Here is a 22,645-nt window from a genome sequence, read left to right as displayed (position 1 = left end):
GCAACAGTTGTGTTTTAGGAGAATATGCATTAACCTGAATAGAAATGTAAAGTTTAGGGAGAAAAATGATAGATTCATTATGCTTTCCTGTGAAATTATAATGGCATTTTTTTGTACTTTTTATCAGACGAGCAGACCACAGATGCTCTCTGTTTCTATTTATTGTTTGTTTATTTGTTTTATTAGTTTTTGTTTATTTATTTTATTGCTTTATTTGTTTTATTACTTTTATTTTATTGCCTAATACATTTGTTTGCTATTTTATTATCTTCTTTATTTTATTACTTTATTCATTTAGTTTACTTTATTTCATTATTTATTTTGAATTTTTTTACTTTATCTATTTATTTTATTACCTAATTAAATTTACTTATTTTCTGTATTTTTTTATTTAATTTACTTTATTTTATTCTTTATTTATTATTTTATTACTTTATTTTTATTTTATTTATTTTATTACTTTATTTTTTATTTTATTACTTTTTAAATTTACTTTATTTTATTCTTTATTTTTTGTGTCATTATTTATTTATTTTATTACTTTATTTTTATTTTATTTATTTTATTACTTTACTTTTTATTTTATTACTTTTTAAATTTACTTTATTTTATTCTTTATTTTTTGTGTCATTATTTATTTATTTTATTACTTTATTTTATTTAATATTTTAATCATTTTATAATCCTTTATTATCTTATTTTATTAATTGAATTACTTTAACTTACATTATTTTATTCTTTTTTATTTAATTACTTTATTTAATTACTTCATTTATTTTCTTTATTTTTCTTTCATTATTTATTTTATTACTTTATTTGTTTTATTTATTTATTTAATTTTTTTATTAGTATTTATACTTAATTCTTATTCTATAGTATTTAATTTTTTATTAATATTTTTACTATTAAATATGTAACTTAGCAAGAGAAAAAAAATAATGCAGCAATATAAAAAATGCCTGTTCGTTCTTTTTCAGATATCTTATGATTGATATAAAAGAAAATTCACTCCTGATTGACTCAAACTGATGGATGTTGCTTATCTGTAGCACAACCACATGTCTTTTTTTAATTATTATATAATTTTTTCATTCCTTAATTAAAAAGTCTATAGGCTGGTTAGAAAAAAGGTGCAAAAAGAAAAAAAATGTTACCTCTAAAACTAATAATGTGGGCATTTAACAAAGACAAGTCCACTTTAATAAAATAAATAAATAAATAAAATACTAAAACTGAAGTACGCTTGAAGCAAATGTGCTGTTTTCCTCAGATGGTTCGGGGCACAAATGTTTATGGGATTTTGCGAGCGCCTCGAGCTCCTCGGACAGAAGCGCTCGTGATCAGCGCCCCCTGCACTCCTGGAGGTACCAACAATCAGGCCGTTGGAATCCTGCTGGGCCTGGCACAATACTTCAGGAGTAAGACTCTTTCTGATTCTGCAATATTACATTGACAAACTCATTTCACTTCTTTTTGCTTTGTAACCAACTTGATTTTGGGCACGGATGCAGGTTGTGTATGAGTGGATGTGTGTTTTGTGTTTTTACTTAATTTTGTTTTAATTTTGGTGTTTTGAATTGATGTATGAACGTCATTTCTGCAATAATTCAGTCTGTATTCAGTCTATATTCAGTCTTGTATTGCTATGCAGGAAATAAATGAACCCTAAAACATTTTTGCTTGTAAAGTTTTGGTTTGGGAAACTTTAGTTTTATTTTAATTCTTTTAAAAATGTTTTCCAATGTTTGTTTTATGGAAATATTTTTTTCAACACATTTCTAAACTTAATAGTTTTAATAATTAATTTCTGATACTAGTATTTAGCTTAAAGTGACATTTGAAGGCTTCTCTGGGTTAATTAGGCTAACTTTAGATTGTATTGCGCATATTATACAGTGTATTGTGCATCCCTATGGCATCTATTGTAATCAGAATGAGATTTATTTTATATTTATTTCCCCAAAGATCAGGTTTACTGGGCCAAAGACATCATCTTTCTGGTGAATGAGCACGATCTGATCGGCATGCAGGCCTGGCTGGAGGGATACCACCACACTAACATTACAGGTGCGTACACATTTACATCCAAGCCCTCATTTTAAAGAGGATCTGCTATGCCTTTTATACAAGATGTGAAATAAGTCTCTGATAAAGTGTGTGTGTGAGGTTTCAGCTCAAAATAGCACACACACATTGTTATCTACCTCTCTGAAACTGACCCTTTTAGGCTTTGATCCTAACTTTGGCGTTTTGGTGACTGTCACTTTAAATGCAAATGAGCACTTTTGAGAAGAGGGCGGAGCTTCAGCATAGTGGCAGATGTAAAACAGCACTAGTGTTGTCAGTGCTGGTCAGGTGTGCATGTGTGCTTCATGCTTCTGTCAGTCCATGTCGCTCCTGTCGCTGCTTCATCTAAAACTCCACATCTGTAATCCTCTTAGTCTATGCTGACGTGATCTTCAGCAGCTCAAACACCGCTAACGGATAGACGGCTGCTTCTCACTCAGGGCTGCTGTTTATGCTGATGAGGGAGAGATGGGCTCTAGTGGGCGGGGCTTTCCCCCTCTGATGACACGTACAAAGGGAGAATGTCAATCAAAGTGTTTCTGCAGACTGATTTCATCAAGTCTGATTATTAAATATAGAATTAATTCATGTTTACAATTAGAAGCTGGGGAGATTCACACACTGCTGACACACAAACAGTTATTTTAGCATAATAGGTCTCCTTTAACAAGTTTTAGTCCCTGACATTCCTTGTTGTTAATGCTTGGGTCTCTCTGTGTTTCAGGAATGGAGTACTCTCCTCTGCAGGGTCGTGCTGGTTCGATTCAGGCTGCGCTGTCATTGGAGCTCAGCAGTGATGTCATCACCAGCCTGGATTTGGTTTTAGAGGGACTCAATGGTCAGCTGCCCAATCTGGACCTGGCCAATCTCTTCTATGCCTTCTGTCAGAAGCTCAACGTTCTGTGCACCATTCAGGGAAAGGTAGGACGTGATTCAAAGGGACACAATGCACTCTCCATAAATAATCACGTTATTTTTCTTTAGTTCACAGATATAAAACACAAACACAACTCTCCCTCAAGCGGTTTCAAAACTTTACAAGTTTTTTTTATTTGTTGAACACAAAAAGAAGATATTTTGAAGAATGCTGAAAACCTGTAACCATTCGCTTCCATAGTAGGAAAAAAAAAACATGCACTATTAAATTCAATAATTACAGGTTTTCAACATTCTTCAAAATATCTTCTTTTGTGTTGAACAGAAGAAAGAAACTCATAAAAGTGTGTAAATAATTTTTTTTTTGGGTGAACTATCCCTTTATTATGGAGTACTTCTCAGAACATGATTGATTTGCAATAGTGAGAGTTCATCTGAGCCGCTGCTCTCCAGTGTGTATCTTTTAAAGGTAAATGGTCTGAAATAGGGCTGGGCGGTATATCGAGTTCTGGGGATATATCGATATGATTCCCCAACGCGATGCAGGATAATCCAAACAGCTGAAAACGGCTAGAATTCTGCTAGAACCATACACAAACGCTGAAAACAAGTCTCAATGTACTTACACACAGCTGGTCTCATTGCTAAAATGCTTCTCCTACTAACTGAACCTACTTTGCTCCTTATATACTCTTTACTTGGCGCTTGGACACGCCTCGAGAGTAAAAACAACCGAAACTGGGGGGCGCGAAACGATACACAAGTTCTTACAGTAACCAAGGAAACAGTGAGTAAACTTAAACTAAAAAGTTTAAGTGTCCTAGAACCACACACAAACACTGGAAACAGGTCTAAATGTCCTCGGGGGGGCGCGAAACCATCACAAACAACTGAAAACCGTTAAAAATACTGCTAGAACCACACACAAACAGCTGAAAACAAATCTAAATGTACTTACACACTGCTGGTCTCATGCTAAAATGCTTCTCCTGAACAAATGAGTGCATGCGCAAATGAATGATTCACTTCATGATACAAAAGATTTGTTCAAAATGAACGATTCGTTCAAGAACGACCCATCACTGACGCGACATGGAGGAACATGCAGTCCCGGTGTTGTATCGAAATCTGACTCCCCGGACAAATCTGACTCCTCTTTCTTCCGCAACTGACAGCAAGAACGAACACAGAAGCCTCGTCAAATCGACAAGCAGCACCCGAATGTGTTCAAATTAATTAAAAATGCCAAAATGGTACGAATTTATTTAATTTATTATTTATTATTTATTTAACATTTAACTGGAAGACGTGATTTGTAAAATAAAATAAAAATAAAAAGTAAAATAAAAAAACATGCATTTGTCTACCAAACATTTCTTTTTTTCAATTTTAATATCTCGCTGTTAGCTACTTATTCAACAAATAACAATATAAGAATAATATAATATAAAAATAAAATAATATGATAATTATAATGATGATAATAACAGGGAGGGAAACCCCTGTGTTTGAATTATATTTTGCTTAAAAACTGTTTAATTAAGTTTTAATAAAGGCTTTAACTCACAAGTAACGGTTTACGGCAATATATTGGATATATATCGTAATATGTCGCCATTCCTCTTAAAAATACCGGGATATGATTTTTTTGCCCGTATCACCCAGCTCTAGTCTGAAAGTGAATGTCTGTGTTGTAGCTCCAGAGGAATGACTGGGACTCTGCTGAGGGCTACACCCATGCGGCTCAGACCATGATGCTGATGGTGCTAAAACAAGCTTCAGGACGCTCTTGGGGAGATCACGGCCTCTTCCTCCGATATCACATTGAGGCCGCCTCAATCCGCGGCATCAACAGTTTCAGGCACTACAAGATGGACGCCACCACCATTGGCAGGTACCCAAGAAGACCAGCAGTCAGGGGAAAACTGCACCTTATACTATATAAATTTATTAAATGGGATTAGACCATTAGCATCTTGTTAAACTTTGCATCTTGCATTTTTTAATCCATTGAATCGATCTCCAGGTCTGACTGTAAGACTTTTAGCTTAGCTTAGCATAAATCATTGAATCGGATTAGACCATTAGCGTCTTGTTTAAAAAATCCTACTTTTTTACTTTTATATTAATTTCAGTAATATGCAGCACTTTTAGCTTAGCTTAGCATAAATAATTGAATCAGATTAGACCATTAGCATGTCGTTTTAAAAAAAATATTTTTTTTAGCTTTTTATGTTTATGTAATATGGTGCACTTTTAGCTTAGCATAAATCATTTAATTGAATTAGACAATTAGCATCTTGTTAAACAGTTGAGTTTTACCATTTTTTAATCCATTGAATCGATCTCCAGGTCTGACTAAGACTTTTAGCTTAGCTTAGCATAAATCATTGAATCGGATTAGACCATTAGCATCTTGTTTAAAAATCCTATTTTTTTTAACTTTTATATTAATTTCAGTAATATGCAGCACTTTTAGCTTAGCTCAGCATAAATAATTGAATCGGATTAGACCATTAGCATCTTGTTTAAAAAAAAAATCTTTAAAAAAAGCTTTTTATGTTTATGTAATATGGTGCACTTTTAGCTTAGCATAAATCATTTAATTGGATTAGACCATTAGCATCTTGATAAACAGTTGAGTTTTTCCATTTCTGAATCCATTCAACCCATCTCCAGGTCTGACTGTAGCACTTTTAGCTTAGCCTAGCATAAATCATTGAACTGGATTAGACCATTAGCATCATGTTTAAAAAAATAATCCTATTTTTTAGCTTTCATGTTAATTTCAGTAATATGGAGTACTTTTAGCTTAGCTTAGCATAAATCATTGAATCGAATTAGACCATTAGCATCTTGTTTAAAAAATCCTATTTTTTTAACTTTTATATTAATTTCAGTAATATGCAGCACTTTTAGCTTAGCTCAGCATAAATAATTGAGTCGGATTAGACCATTAGCATGTCGTTTTAAAAAATATATATTTTTTAGCTTTTTATTTTTATGTAATATGGTGCACTTTTAGCTTAGCATAAATCATTTAATCGGATTAGACCATTAGCATCTTGATAAACAGTTGAGTTTTACCATTTCTGAATCTATTCAACCCATCTCCGGGTCTGACTGTAGCACTTTTAGCTTAGCTTAGCATAAATCATTAAATTGGATTAGACTATTAGCATCATGTTTTAAAAAAGTAATATTTTTTAAGCTTTTATAGATAAATTTCAGTAATATGGAGCACGTTTAGCTTAGCATAGCATAAATCATTATATCGGATTAGACCATTAGCATCTTGTTAAACAGATTTAAATAATTAAGATTTACTATTTCTGAATCCATTCAGACGATCTCAGTCTGACTAGCACTTTTAGCTTAGCACAAATCATTTAATTGGATTAGACCATTAGCATTTTGTTAAACAATTGAGTTTTACCAATTCTGAATCCATGCAGCCGATCTCCAGCTCTGACTGTAGCACTTTTAGCTTAGCCTAGCATAAATCATTGAATTGGATTAGACCATTAGCATCTTGTTTAAAAAATAATCCTATTTTTTAGCTTTCATGTTAATTTCAGTAATATGGAGTACTTTTAGCTTAGCTTAGCATAAATCATTGAATCGGATTAGACCAATAGCATCTTGTTTTAAAAAAAACAAACTCTTGCTGCCTGGTAGCAACCCTGTGTTTGTGGACCCATGTCTTAGTCCTCCTTTAATCCTCCTTTCCTCTGTTGTGTTTGTCAGGCTGCTGGAGGGAATGGTCCGTAAGCTGAACAATCTCCTGGAGCGTCTTCATCAGTCATATTTCTTTTACTTGTTGCCTTCTCTGTCTCGGTTTGTCTCCATCGGCTACTACATGCCAGCGTTTGGCCTGCTGGCGGTCATCTTACTGCTCCGAGTATCCATTTCAGTCCAACTGTGTTTACCTTCTTTACTATTATTTTTAGGATTCTTCAAGTTTGTGTAATTTACAGATTTAATCAGACAGATGGAGGATTCGTTTCCAAGTGTCTTCATTATAAGGCTTAAGTAGTGAGTTTGCTAATGAGACATTACCTTCCCACATGAAAAAATACTATATTGATTTAACGCAAACACTGTAGTCTTATTGAACCAAGTGTATTATGCTGCGTATACTGTAGTATTTCTAACACTTTAAATTATGCTACAGCATTCTGTGATACTAGCTGTAGGAAGTGAAATAAATACTGTAGTATACGTTAGATTTACTGTTGTAAACTGGTTTATTGTTGTGTAATATACCCTATAATCATAGAGCAATACGTTATTGATTCATTTGTTTACATTACTATAGTTGTGTTACCATAGCAACTGTAGAATCACCACCACAGATCAATTACTATAGTCGTTGTTACCCTAGCAACTGTAGTTGCCACAACAGATCAATCACTATAGTTGTTGTTACCATAGCAACTGTAAAATCGCCACAACAGATCAATCACTATAGTTGTTGTTACCATAGCAACTGTAGAATTGCCACAACACATCAATCACTAAAGTTGTTGTTACCCTAGCAACTGTAGAATCGCAACAACAGATCAATCACTATAGTCGTTGTTACCATAGCAACTGTAGAATCGCCACAACATATCAATCACTAAAGTTGTTGTTACCCTAGCAACTGTAGAATTGCAACAACAGATCAATCACTATAGTCGTTGTTACCATAGCAACTGTAGAATCGCCACAACATATCAATCACTAAAGTTGTTGTTACCCTAGCAACTGTAGAATCGCAACAACAGATCAATCACTATAGTTGTTGTTACCCTAGCAACTTTAGAGTTGCCACAACAGATCAATCACTATAGTCGTTGTTACCATAGCAACTGTAGAATCACCACAACAGATCAATCACTATAGTTGTTGTTACCCTAGCAACTGTAGAATCACCACAACAGAATAATTCAAGCACTTTACTGTAGTATTTATTTAAATTTGGATGATCCTCTTATGTGTACATATTATTATGCGACAAATCTCTTTGTGCAAAGTTTAATTTGTGATGATATTTCTTTAAATGAGAATATAATCATGTGTTAGAATCCTTAACTTTCTTACAGGCGTTGGATCTCTGGGTTCATCTGGGAGCTCCTGTCCTGTCAGAAGTAGATGGAGTCAGTGAAGCCGAGCAGGTGAGTCCTGTGCTAGAGTATTATATGTATATATGGGAGGGATTACATCGCAAGTAGGTTGGGTGACCTCCAAGTGGGAGGGACTTAAACCACAAGTAGGTTGGATTTAAGTGGTGTAGGTGGCGCAGACACTAATAAAACACGTCAGGTTACTGTAAGGTTGGGTTTAGGGTTGGAGTAGGTGTAGACATTTCATAAAGCACATTATTGAACTCTAAATATGACTAAATAAATAAAAACTCCAGGTTTGCACAGCAAACTTGGATCTCGAACGCCCACCCACTTAGAGCTCAAGTCCCACCCACTTGGAGCTTAAGTCCCACCCACTTGGAGCTGGCTTCGACCTCCGTTTATACCCTTCTCATTCCATCTGACAAGAGAGGAAGTCTGATAGGGATGGTTTAGAGATTATTTCATATCTAATGCAACATTTTGTTTGTTTGTTTTTATTGTTAAAAGCTAACTAAAAATTAAATGTTTCAATTAAACACTGTAAATTAATCAGATTTAGTTTATAAATCTGCATACTGGCACCTGACGGATAGAGGCAAATCTAGGCCAAGGCAGATTCTGCTTGACTAGTGTTTTCAGCATTGAGCTCCACTGTTCACTCTTATGTTTTTATTGCAGTAAGTTCTCATTTTAAAAGCTATACTGAATTAGTTTATGCCATTTAAAGTAATGTTTGTATTTATTTTTTAATACTATGAAGTGAATTAGGAAAATAGCCATGGCTACTTTAATGTAATATGGTTTGGTATATTTACCTTCGGCCCATGGCTCATGATGATATTTGTTTTGTGGGCCGTTAAATGAAAAAGTTTGTGCACCCCTGGTCTACACTGAAGCTAGTCACATGAGAAGTGCTCTGCAAAGTTTATAATATGCTGCTAATACTCTATATGCCAGCTCCGTGTGCAAAGACATCAACCGTTGTTTTCTGTGTTTGTTTACAGCCGTCCAGTCCAGGGGTGTTGTCCGTGTTGACCCCAGTCGTGATCAGTCACCTGACTGGTGTGGCGCTGTATATACTTCCTGTTTACCTGCAGGACATGGCTGTGGAGCACTTCCCTGTGTCCGAGACCGAAGCTGTGGTGCTGACCGCTCTTGCCATCTACACTGCAGGCCTGGCACTGCCACACAACACACAGCGGTAGGGCTGCACAATGTAGTGATTCAGCATCAATATCGCAATGTGTGCATCTCCAAGTCACATCGCAGGATACGCAATGTTGAGTCTTAATTATGCATGACCACTACAGGCATGTATTTATTGTATTTAACTACAGTATTTATACGATAAACTAATGAAATTAATAAGTTAAATGAACTCATATAGTGTGGAACCCTGCATTTTTGTGCAGCGTACGTCAACAGATGAAGAGAATTAGTTTTACTTAGGTCATGACCAGTTTATAACTGTGCTCCATCTTTATCCGCCATCATGTATCCTGCTTTTGTGTGTGCGCGCGCGCAGGTTGTTGTCTGGCGAGGGCACGGAGCAGGGCTGGAAAGTGCTCAAGCTGACGTCTTTGCTCTATCTAGCGGTGTTGTTGGGCTGCACTGCGCTCATTAACTTCTCGCTGGGCTTCATCCTGGCCGTCACACTGGTGCCAGTCACTGCCAGCATCACACCACACATGCTCAAGTAAGACTCGGCAATCTTATATAGCAGTTTACAGTTAGGTGCATAAATATTTGCGCATCGAAACAATTCGAACATGTTTGGCTTTATACACCAACAGAAATGAAACGGCTGTCCGCTTTAATTTGAGGGTATTTACATCCAAGTCAGGTGAACATTGTAGGAAATACAACAGTTTGCATATGTGCCTCCCACTTGTTAAGGGTCCAACAGTACTTGGACAGTTGGCTTCTAAGCTGTTCTATCGGTTACGGTCCACTCTCAAGATGAGATGCAAAGAGCTGTCACTATCAGTCAAGCAAGTTATCATTAGGCTGAACAAGCAAAACAAACCCATCAGAGAGATGGCAAAAACATCAGGGGCCTCATGTATCAACACAAAAGCTTTGCGTACGCCAGGTTTCAAGCTCAGAATGGCTCACGTTTGGATTTACTAACGATGAACTGAACGTGGGAATGTGCGCAGCTCCACGGCAGCTTTATGGCAGGCGTACGCACATTTTTTGTGCGTGTCTGTTTTATTTCCATTGGCGACTCCTAGAGGCAGTTGTGTTAAATTGCACTCTACAAAGTGTCAGAGCCATGCAATGGCAGCTGTATGTGACGGGTTCATCTAGTAGGTATGTAAGATTTCCATACCATACAGTTGACCAGCTAAACATTAAAGCACAATTTGCAGCAGTCGCCTGTTTTCCCAATGTAATCTGAGCTATCTACTGCACACACATCGCTATAAAGACACTATCTGAAGATGAATTTGCATGCTTGAATCAGAAATATTTCCATTCAATAAATGTGCAAATAAAATATGATGCACAGACTTATTAATGATTCCTACTTGTCTTTCTCGTGATAAATAGTTGGCAAAATCTGATATGTAGCGGGGGAAAAAAGAAGAGTTCATCAGACGCTGGATTCGAACCGAGTTCATGCTCGAACGTGTCCAAACATGTTGACATGTGCTTTACGAGCTGCGCCACTGATACTGTTAAGGGTACAGCAACATTGTACACCTATAAATCACACTATTTCTTTTTTAAATGCACTCAGTGCGATGTTCAGACTCAACTGTGTTAACCACATCAGCTAAACTCTCCCACTCTATTTTTTCTTTTGTTGTTAATTCCGGAGAACAAACGTGCAAATAACACCGCTTTCCTCCGGTCTACCGCCGAAAGCAGCACCTCAATTCACATTCTGTTCAAAGTTTCTCTTCTTGCTTGCTTTTGCCGTTGCGTTTTCGTTGGGTTTTGCCAAAGTAGAGTCATTAGCATATTCATACGGGGGAGGAGGCAGGGAGGGGTTTTGCGCTCGTGCATGTTGCGCTCAGTTTCACGTTCATTCAGATGTACAAAAGAATATGGGTGAGATTCGGCGTACGCATCGTTTCATACATCTGAATTTTTTCTGAATACGCACATTTAAAGCTTTGTGCGTACGCAATGTTTTAGTATGATTTCCACGCAAGTCTTCGTACATGAGGCCCCTGGTGTGGCCACAACAACGGTGTGGAGCGTTCTTATAAAGAAGGAACGCACCAGTGAGCTCAGCAGCACCAAAAGACCATGAAAAACAACTGTGAACGAAAACCAAAGAGTCTTTCTCTGGTGAAGAAAACACCCTTCACAGCAGTTGGCCAGATCAAGAACACTCTCCAGGAGGTAAGTGTATGCGTGTTAGAGTCAACAGTCAAGAGAAGACTACACCAGAGTGAATACAGAGGGCTCACCTCAAAATGTAAACCATTGGTGAGCCTCAAAAACAGGAAGGCCGGATTAGAGTTCTACAAAAGCCTTCACAGTGCTGGAACAACATCCTGTGGACAGATGAGATCAAGATCAACTTGTATGTGATGATTCAGTGATGAGAAGAGAGGAATATGGTGAAGCAAGAGAACTGCTCATGATCCTAAGCAGTGAAGCGTGTTTTTGAAGGGAAAGAAGTGGAATGCTGTGCAATGGCCAAGTCAATCACCTGATCTGAGTCCGATTGAGCATATTGTTCACTTGCTGAAGACAAAGCTGAAGGGAAAATACCTCAAGAACAAGCAGGAACTGAAGACAGTTGCTGTAGAGGCCTGGCAGAGCACTGACAGAACTGAAACTCAGCGTCTGCCGATGTTTATGTGTTCCAGACTTCAGGCTGTAATTGACTGCAAAGGACTTGCAACCTTGTATTAAAAAGTGAAAGTTTGACTTATTGTTCTGTTCAATTGCTTTTGGTCCCTTAACAAGTGGGAGGCACATATGCAAACTTGTAATTCCTACTGCGATCACCTGATTTAGATGTAAATACCCACAAATTAAAGCTGACAGCTGCAGTTAAAGCACACCTTGTTCATTTCATTTCAAATCCATTGTGTTGGTGTATAGAGACCAGAATGTTAGAATTGTGTCGGTCCGAATACTTACGGACCTAGCTGTGTATATTTATATATTCATTATCTGACAAAAGTCTTGTCGCCTATCCAAGTTTTAGGAAGAACAAATACTAACTTGACTTCTAGTTGATGATTTGGTGTCAGAAGTGGTTTATATGAAAGGCGAACGCCTCTAGATTTTGCTTGTTTGATCACAATAAAATCTGATCATGTCTTGATGTTGACTGATTTGATGAGGACAGTGCGGTCTGACTCTGCTCAGACTAAAGTGTCATCACTGAACAGAAATAATGTCCAGTATAGAATATAAAGTCCTGCTGCAGTGGAGACAGAATGAATATTGTGTCTGACTCCATCATGAGCTTGGAGGACTGCATCCATACATCTCTGACATGACTCAAATCACTGATTAATAAAGTCATCTGGAATGAAGAAGAAAGCGTTCAGCAGGACTTCCAGAGTTCATCAAGATCCTTTGTGTTCATCTTCAACGCCTCCTTCTCCATCTTACCTCAGACATGCTCAATAATGTTCATGTCTGGTGACTGGGCTGGCCAATCCCGGAGCACTCTTTGCTTTCAGGAGCTTTGATGTGGAGGCTGAAGTATGTGAAGGAGTGCTGTCCTGCTGGAGAATTGTCCCTCTCCTGTAGTTTGTAATGTAATGGGCAGCACAGATGTCCTGATCCCTCAGGCTGTTGATGTTGATCATCCACTCTGCAGATCTCTCCATACTGAATGAACCCCAAACCATGATTTCTCCTTCACCAAACTTGACTGATGTCTGTGAGAATCTTGTGTCCATGCTGGTTCCAGTAGGTCTTCTGCAGTGTTGATGATTGGGATGCAGATCAGCAGACGATCCAGCAGAGAAATCCACCTTCTGACACTTCTCCAAGTGATCAACTAGAAGTCGAGTTATTATTTGTTGCTCTTACAACTCGGATCGACAATCACCATTTACAGTTTTGATCAAAATATTAGTGATCAGTACTATCTCTAATCTGCACGTCTCCTGTTGTGTGTGTCAGATCTGTGAGCGCTCTGGCCATGGTGCTCCTCAGTCCAGCGTTCACCATCTTCTACTGCGTCCTCATCTATCAGGAGCTGATGGAGGCGCCGGTCAGCCTTCCTGAGGGACTCACGATCTTCCTCTCCGTCATTTCTCAGGGAATCCTCGATCACGCGCTCTACGGGTCGCTCGTCTATCCGCTTTTAGCGCTGTTCGTTTATCCCTGCTGGCTGATGTTCTGGAATATTCTCTTCTGGAAGTAAACAAGTGAAAGAGCAAAAATGATCCAAAATGATCAGACTCTTAAAGGTTTGTTGTCTTTCTGCACTGCAAAATTGCCTTCTTTCCTAGAGTTTTGGTCTGGTTTCTAGTCTAAATGTCTGAACATTCACAAATTAAGAAGCGTTTTCTTGACAACTACAAAATATTGTCTTGTTTTGAGAAATAATGAGTCAAAATTAAGTGAGTTTCTCCTTAAAGCAAGCAAAATAATCTGAATATCGGGGAGGAAAATAATATAATGTCACAAGGAAAAACATGATTATTTTACTCCCCCCATTGGCAGGTTATTTTGCTTATTTTAAGTAAAACTCACTTATTTTTAACTCATTATTTCTTTAAACAAGACAATATTTATTATTTGTCTAAGAAAATACTTCTCAATTTATGCATTTTTAGATATTTAGACTAGAAACAAGACAAACACTGCAGGTAAGAACAGTATTTACTTGCCGTGTACAGGCATTGTCTACCATTAGGAGCTGCTGGATGAAGATGTAAGAGGACGTCAGGCCCAAATAAAGAGGATTTTGTTGGTAAGAGTTTGAGTATTGAGCGTTCCTGTTTGCAGGAGGGTTTATTTCTTGCATAATTAATATAATAATACATGACTTTGTCTTTCTGACATGACTATTTGACTTTTATCAAACATGACTGCATGTGTGAGGACAGAAATAAAGACTTGCTTAAGAGAAACGTGCAGATTTATTCAGAAATGAATTGATAATATGGCATACTGGTTCATTTATTACATTATTATTATTATTATATTATAAAATACTACACATAGTTTGGCATTTGAACCCTGATATCCTGAATTATTTTATTTTTTTATTTTTTTATATGTATTTAAAATCTCGGCTTTGTAATTTAATATGTCTGTGAACTTAAATGTTAAAAATGCCATCTTGTTTTGGATTTAATTTCTTCATCGCATAATTTGATTATTGTTTGTCATTAAATAATAACTTTTAAACGTGTTGTCTGAGTTGCTGCTGCATATTTGTTCATGTGCTAGAAGCTAAAAGGGCGTCCACAAAGCTAACGTGCCCGTATATTAATAATATTAACAAAGCATTCATTAGGAATGGACAAACCTGAGGGAAAATTGTATGGCTTACGTTGATGTTTAAGTGAACTGAACGGTGAATGACAGAGAAAGAAAGCAAGAGAGAAAGAAAAGAAAGAGGAAAGTAAAGAGAATAAAAAGAGAGAGAGAGAGAATTGAGTGGGGGAAAAGAGAAAAAAGCAAACGAGAAAAGAATGAGAGAGAAAAATTGAGAGGGGAGAAAAGGAAGAGAATGTAAAGGAAGGAAAGAAAGAAGAGATTGAAACTGATAGAGTAAAATAGCTAAGGGAAAAAGAGAAAGAAAAAAAGCAAAAGAAAATAGGTAGAGAGAGAGAAAAGAAAGAAAATGAGAGGAAAAGGAATGAAAAAAGTAAGAGTGATAGAGAGAGAAAAATCGAGAGAAAAAAGAAGAGAAAAAAGAAGAGAAAAAATTGAAAGACTGAGGGAAAAGTAATGAAAAAATAAGAATTAAACTGAGGGGGAAAAGAGAGAGAAATCAAGAGAGAAAAGCAAAGAACGAATGAAAGATAGAAATTGGGGGAAAGTAAGTGAAGAAAAAAGAAAATTAAAAGGAAAAAGAACGAAAAAGATCAAGAAAAAATGAGAGAGAAAAAAGAAAAATTGAAAGAAAATAAGGAAAAACGAATGAAAAAAGTAAGAATTAAAGAGAGAGAGAGAAAAGAAATGAAAAAGAGAAAGAAAGATTGAAAGAAAAAGGAAAGAAAATGAGAGGGAAAGGAAGAATGAGGAGAGAGGAAAAGAAAGAAATTAAGGGGTAAAAGAGAAAAGGAAAGAGAAAATGAGCAAATAAAAGAATTCAACAAAGTGAGAGTTAAAGAGAGAGAAAGAAAAAAGCAAGAAGGAAAGAAAAATATGAGAGAAAAAATGCATGTGAGAAATGGAAAGAGAGAGAGAGAAGAAATTGAGGAAAAGAAGGTCATTTTAGGCTAGCGTACAAAAGGCCTTGATGGGGAAGGTAATGTCTGGCACTTTTAAATGACTTTTCATATCAAATATTGAATGTAATATATTTAAAGTCAGAGGGAGCTTCTTCATATGAAATAATTCTATAACACTAATATGATGGATTTATACTAAAGTGTGTTTATGTTACACATATGTCCAATAATTTGCATAATTCTGAAGTACAATACAAGGGTCATCACACTGGAATAGATCATATATATTTGAATTATTCGCCCCTCTCTGACATCTTTTTCTTTGTTAAAATATTTCCCAAATGATGTTTAACAGAGCAAGGAAAAAGTGAAAAAATCAGGGGGGCTAATAATTCTGATTTCAACTGTATGTATATATATATATATATATATACAGTTAAAGTCAGAATTATTAGCCCCCCTGAATTATTAGCGCCCCTGTTTATTTTTTTCCCCAATTTTTGTTTAATGGAGGGAAGATTGTTTCTGCACATTTCTAAACATAATAGTTTTAATAACTTATTTCTAATAACTGATTTATTTTAGCTTTGCCATGATGACAGCACATAATATTAGACAATATATTCTTCAAGACACTTCTATACAGCTTAAAGTGACATTTAAAGGCTTAACTAGGTTAATAAGGGTAACTAGGCAGGTTAGGGTAATTAGCATGTTATTGTATAACGATGGTTTGTTCTGTGTAGAATATCGAAAAAAATAGCTTAAAGGGGCTAATAATTTTGTCCCAAAAATGTTTTTTAAAAAATTAATAACTGCTTTTATTCTAGCCGAAATAAAACAAGTAAGACTTTCTCCAGAAAAAAAAATATTATCAGACATACTGTGAACATTTCATTGCTCTGTTAAACATATATATATATATATATATATATATATATATATATATATATATATATATATATGTATATATATGTATATATAAAATAAGGAATAGAAAAATTACCAATCATACAGGCAAAACGTCATTAAAGGGATAGTTCACCCAAAAATTAAATCAATCTGTGTGCGGGTGAGTAAATAAACAGGAAATGTTCAGTTTTGGGTGAATTCTCCCTTCAAATTCCAGCCAGTTTGTCATCTTTCTCTGTGCCTAATAATTTATTCTGTTACTTGAGTTCTTGATTCTATAAGGCAGTGATCCTCAAACTTGTTTCATCAAGTACCACCTCAGAAAAAAAATAGTCTCTCCAAGTACCACCATAATGAGCAGTATTGAAACACAGTGGCGCAGTAAGCCCAGTAAAGCAGCTGAAGCTCTGCACACTTCAAAAACGTGGCAGATTAATTCCTATTATCAAGAATATTTATTATTGTCAGCCGCTTTAAACAGAAATAGGCTGAACGTTAACACTGCACTGTGCTTATATGTAAAAAAAACAAATTAAAAACGGCCACATTTAAATTAAAATGTGCTTAAGGTAAAAAGAAAAGTGCTGTACATTTACATTTAGTCATTTAGCAGACGCTTTTATCCAAAGCGACTTACAAATGAGGACAAGGAAGCAATTTACACAACTATAAGAGCAACAATGAACAAGTGCTGTAGGCGAGTTTCAGGTCTGTAAAGTCTAAGAAGGAAAGTATTAGTTATTTTTTTATATTTAAGTACAGTTAGTGGTATGTCCAGAGAGGCAATTTGCAGATTAGGAAGTGAAGTGGAGACTAAATAGTTGAGTTTTTAATCGTTTCTTGTAAAGTACTAACAAATATAGCCAATACATCTACACTTGAAAATTTGCCTGGACCTTAGAAATATACAAGTGGTGCTCGCTGCAGAGCCATTTGGGCGAGCTGAGCTCCAGCGAGGGGGAGCTTGAGCTTGAGCTCCACCTTTTTTGCACTTCTTCGAGTGATGTCACTGGGGGTAGGGTTAGGGGTGGGGTTGGTGTACGCATTAGGTGCGTTCGACTTCATGCAGCGCTGCGCAGATCAATCGAAATCTGTCTTAAAGCGGTGCATTCTGGTTAGAAATCTTGTCCGAATTGATGCTGCGACGACGCCACGTGACTGTCACATGTGGCATCAAAGTACCGCGACAGCGCTCCGAGATCAGACGGCAAACTCAGACCGTGCAGCTTCTGAAGAGGGACTGCAGGAGCTTTGATGACGACACCGATATTACACGATTGGCCGAGTTCACCACATGACAACAAACACGTGTATTTCGGGTTTATAATTGGACAAATTCCGATTCAAAAGTTTCAAAACAAAATTCACTTTTCACACCCTCTATCCTGTACACATCTTGCTAATTAAAAGACTACAAATATTTTACTGCAGTATCATCTTTTGTTAAATAATCTGGTTATAAAGGTTAGCTTGTTTGCACAGGTTTATTTTTAACTTTTTTATACAGACTATTTACTGCATTCATGAACGATTTAAATGATATATTTTAGTGTGTATATTAGTGAATAACCTAAATAAGTCTTACAGACTTGAAATAAGAAAATCATCATCATTGATCCTGCCACCCTAAAGCTCTCTGAACAAATTAAAGTAAATAACTATTTTATTAAATAATTATAAAATGGTTTTATTATTATAATATAAATATCTATTTTATTTCGTGTCTAGCAGTTTAAAGGCTACCTGCTCTTTCTGGGAAACTTCTACATAGCTCACTTATTTTACCTTTTGTTCTTTTCAACACAATCTTTTTGGATTAAAATGCTTTTTTGAAAATGCTTTCATCATCCAAAATAATGTCATTTATTAAGACCTAATCAAAACACCTTGTTTTGCTTTTTACATTGGAAATTTTTATATCTATAAATGTACATATATGTTAACCCTTGTTTAGCAGATTCAAACAAGAAGTATTAGCCTAAAGATTGATGTTTAACTCCTAGAATTTATGCTTATTGCTTTGTATTTAATAGACCTGTTCGTTTTTATGTTTATATTAACCTCTCATTTCCTCTTATTTCTCTCATGCATTTGTTATATATTTTATTCATAATTCTCTCTTATTGTGTAAAAAGGAACTACAGTTTGTAGAAACTGTATTCTGTTTTATTTGTAAATGTTTTGTTGTTATAAATAAAAATAACAAAAAAATATGATGACGCCATGTTATCGGTCATCATGACTGCAGCAACTTTGAGTCCCGAAGTTTTCAACTCCGCCCCCGCCTGCGCTCGGCTAATCTCGTTGATCACCGGCTGCAGCTGAGCTTCATGTCGAACACACCTATTAAAACAGCTTACAGGAGGAGGAGCGAGAGCTCATGCTCCCCCTCGCTGGAGCTCAGCTCTGCTCAAATGGCTCTGCAGCGAGCACCCTCTCCAAATATAGGCTGTATGTCATATAATGAATACTACTATATGTCATATTCATGTATACATCATTTTTGATAAATTTTGAAATATATAAGGGCTCAACAATAAGGACTGTCCGGTGGCCCGGGGCCAGCGTGAAAGACGCTCGGGACAGTGGACAGGATTGTTACTGGCCCCTATCGACTAGTACCGATGAGCACGTAATTTTTTTTCCGGAACCTTCGAACCAGTGAAAAGATGGCAACATGGCAGCAACATCAAACTATGAGGCTAAACGAAAGCGTCTGTTTCTAAAGTCTTAGAGGCAGACAATTACATGCACTGAAAAAAAATATTCAAAGATAATTCCTTGGATTTACTCAATTTCTTTACATTAAGAGGTTGTAAACAATTTATTTGGGCTGAATTTAAACAAACAAATTAAGTTGAACATTACTAAACTTAATTTGTTTGTTTAAATTCAACACAAATAAATTGTTTGCAACACTTTTTTCAGTGTGGGTACACAATTAAGAAAAAGACAAAAAGTTGTCGTCAGTTCGGCAATCCATGTTTATAAAAGTAATTTAGATTTTTCCACACTGCTCTTTCGTTTGCATAAAATCTTGAATTTTGCTCATTACACGTTTATTAACCTTTTTAAATTGTTTAAATTCTAGATTCACAAACATTATTTTGCCTCATTATTTAAAATATGTGGCTAAGACATAGCTATTAACTTTTTAGTTTTTTGGAGAGGCCAGTGAAAACTTTGGCAGGGCAAGTAAAAATCTCAACCACTGGCCCGATTGGCCCAGTAGAAAAAATCCTTATGTGTTGTAGCATGCACAAATGACATATTTGATTCCTCCGTGTACCACTAGAAGGAAGCCCACAGTTTGAGAACCACTGCTATAAGGCAGTGCTTCTCAAACTGTGGTACGTGTACCACTAATGGTACGCAGACTTCTTTCTAGTGGTACGCAGAGGAATTGCTGAATAATTAAAGTAAAAAATTAACACACTTTTAACGCATACGATAACACAGATGTGATCAGTAAATTTACTGATAAACCTTTTAGTTTATTTCAATTTTTTTAATGTTTGTTTTGTATTCTATCATTTGAAGCTAATTTTCTTTCCATATTTTTAATAGTTGTTATTGCGTATTCCATATTTTTATATCCTAAGGTTGACAGCTATAGTTTAATCCCTTTTCTGACACACAAAGCCTACTCTAACGCGCAGTAAGCAGATCTAATAATCTAGTTTCTAATTTAAATATGTAAATATATGATATATATTTAAAATACAAGTAATGTTTAGAAACATTAGAAGTAATGTTTAGATTTCAAAGATATACAAATAAGTATATATTTAAAAATTTATCAAAAAGAGTTTATAAATGAATATGATGATATCCAAGGAAAATTTCCAGGTTTTGATGAATAGGCTACTATGTTATACTTTACATTTAAGCACAGCAGTTTTCTGTTTACTTTAAGAACAGTGCCATTTTTAATTAACTTTCAAAAGCACATATTGATGTTTTATTTATATTTAATGTTTTAGTTAATGTTTAAACTATTAATATTGTTAAAAGTGGCTGACAATAATAAATATTCATAAAAATAGGAATTAATCTGCCACGTTTTTGAACTGTGCAGAGCTGTAGCTGCTTAATTAAGACTATACGCTATACTATTTCAAAACTGGTCATTATGGTGGTACTTGGAGAGAAATTCTGTTGCTGAGGTGGTACTTGGTGAAAAAAGTTTGAGAACCACTGCTATAAGGCGTTGGATATACTTCAGCTCCTGTTTTTCAGCTAAAGTGTGTTGACTGCATTTTATCATGATTTCACTGTATTTTGTGAATCAACATGACTCAATTCGTTTGCTGTAAAACAGTTCTTCCTGCCTTCATTTTTTGTTTAGTTGACTCAAGTTAGCTTTTTCTAGTCATCTGAACTTATATAATTCAAAACATATTAAGCTAAACTTTGCATACCTTTAAAATGCAGTTGGTTTGCTTGTTAAAACAAGTAACATCTGTGGTCATGACGTTTTAGTCATACTACTTTTTGTACGGTGTGTGTGACCTGAACACGTGTAGCCGAAAACAAACACACTCTTCACTCTTCTGTTAATACAAATCTGCTCAGGAATGTGATAAAAACCCAAATCCCTTCATTCGTGTCGTTTAACAACAAAAGCCTCTTGCTTGTGACCTCAGAACTTACAAAACATGAATGAGAAAGTTAACACACGGCATTAAAAATCAGGACAGTTTCTGTATTTTGTGATGTTTTGGGTTTATTTGCGGTGGTGAGATGCATTATGGGATGTTGATCTCTGCTCCGTCCACTTCTGATGTTGAAAATTCAACTCAACAGTTAACAAAGTGACTTTTAGTGACATTTTAGTAGTTTAAAATAATAATATGATGTATAAGAAATAATATCTGGAGAAATGAGAGTGTATATATTTGTGTGTGTGTGTGTGTGTGTGTGTGTGTGTGTGTGTGTGTGTGTGTGTGTTGATTTGATTATTCATATATTTATTTATTTAGTATATTTATTTATTTATTTATTTGTATACTTTCATTTATTTATTTATTTTTTATTATTTAGGAAAATGTTGGTTTATTTAAGTCTATATTTATAATTTTATTTATTAAATTTATTTGTACATTTATGAATCTTACATGTTTATTTCTTGTATATTTAAAATTTATTTGTGTATATTGTTATTTTGTATTTTTATTTGCAAATAATTAATTTATATTATATGTTTATTGTTATTGATTTGTTTATTTATATATTATTTATTAATTTATTTGTGTAGTTTATTTGTTTGTACATTGATCAATTTTATATTTTTAATTCATTTATTTGTATATTTGTATATTTTATTTATTTTTTTAATATTTATTAATCTGCATTTATTTGTTTGTTTATTTATTTATTTTTTTATTGATTGATTTATTGTTGTTTATTTTTTGTATTTTTATTGTAATAAAATATTTTATAAAATTATATATTTTTATTATAATATATAATTTTTTATTTGTATGTTATTTATTTATTTCTATATTTATTGTATATTTTTATTTATTTATTTGTACATTTATTTAGTTTATACATATTTTTATAATGTTATTTTTTGTTCATTTGTGTGTTTATATATTATTTATTTATTTGTATATTTATTTGTATATTTATTTTATGTACTTATTATTTCTTTTTTGTACATTATTTCTTTTTATATTAATTATTTATATGTATACAGTGTGTCTTGTATATTATTTATTTATTTCTATATTTATATGTATATTTTTGTTATTTATTTATTGTTTATTTATTCGTATATTTATTTCTATATGTTGTTTATTTATTTTTCATTTATTTGTATATTTTTATTTTTATTTTGTATATTTATTTAATTATTTATTTATTTGTACATAAATTCATTGTACATGTATATTATATATTTTATATTATTTATTCTTTTTTTATTTATTTGTATATTTGTAATTGTTTGCCATTTCTGTGTTTATTTATTTATGTCTATTTTAGTAGATTTTTATTCATTATATTATATATTTCTTATTTATTTATTTGTATATTTATTTAGTTTACATGTATATTTTTGTTATTTATTAATTGTTTATTTGTATATTTATACTTTATTTATTTTGTAAAGTGTTTTTTGTTTGCTTATTTACTTTGTATTTTATTTAATTATTTGTACGTTTGTTTATCTTATGTCGATTTTCAATTTATTTATTGATTACATATTATTTATTGATTTGTATATTTATTTATTTGTTTATGTATTTCTATATAACTCATTTATTTATTTGAATATTTATGTATGTATATTCATGAAGATGATGATTATTGTTATATTATATTATTTATTAACATTATTATTAT

At 34.2% G+C, this 22,645-nt stretch overlaps 1 protein-coding gene across 7 annotated transcripts in view; it reads left to right on the top strand.

Moving 5' to 3' along the window:
* The window catches only part of gpaa1 (glycosylphosphatidylinositol anchor attachment 1), a 52,435-nt gene that overhangs the window by 2,450 nt on the left and 27,340 nt on the right, over window positions 1-22,645 (top strand). For 2 of the 7 annotated variants that reach the window (XM_073922331.1, XM_073922332.1), the window contains exons 6-15: window positions 1,271-1,418; window positions 1,966-2,067; window positions 2,792-2,988; window positions 4,641-4,837; window positions 6,691-6,844; window positions 8,031-8,102; window positions 9,059-9,255; window positions 9,580-9,750; window positions 13,158-13,447; window positions 13,880-14,393. In XM_073922331.1, the coding sequence (XP_073778432.1) occupies window positions 1,271-1,418; window positions 1,966-2,067; window positions 2,792-2,988; window positions 4,641-4,837; window positions 6,691-6,844; window positions 8,031-8,102; window positions 9,059-9,255; window positions 9,580-9,750; window positions 13,158-13,401 (1,482 nt within the window). In that variant the 3' untranslated portion in view covers window positions 13,402-13,447; window positions 13,880-14,393. Of the gene's footprint in view, window positions 1-1,270; window positions 1,419-1,965; window positions 2,068-2,791; window positions 2,989-4,640; window positions 4,838-6,690; window positions 7,547-7,750; window positions 8,103-9,058; window positions 9,256-9,579; window positions 10,110-13,157; window positions 14,394-22,645 lie in introns of those variants that run through there. The other 5 variants (XR_012390046.1, XR_012390047.1, XM_005171118.6 and 2 more) reach the window with 3 other exon arrangements.

This window comes from Danio rerio, chromosome 2 (genome assembly GCF_049306965.1).
Source record: "Danio rerio strain Tuebingen ecotype United States chromosome 2, GRCz12tu, whole genome shotgun sequence".
NCBI lineage: Eukaryota > Metazoa > Chordata > Actinopteri > Cypriniformes > Danionidae > Danio > Danio rerio.
The sequence above is the reverse complement of the archived record's forward strand: the minus strand, read 5'-3'. Positions and strand labels throughout refer to the sequence as shown.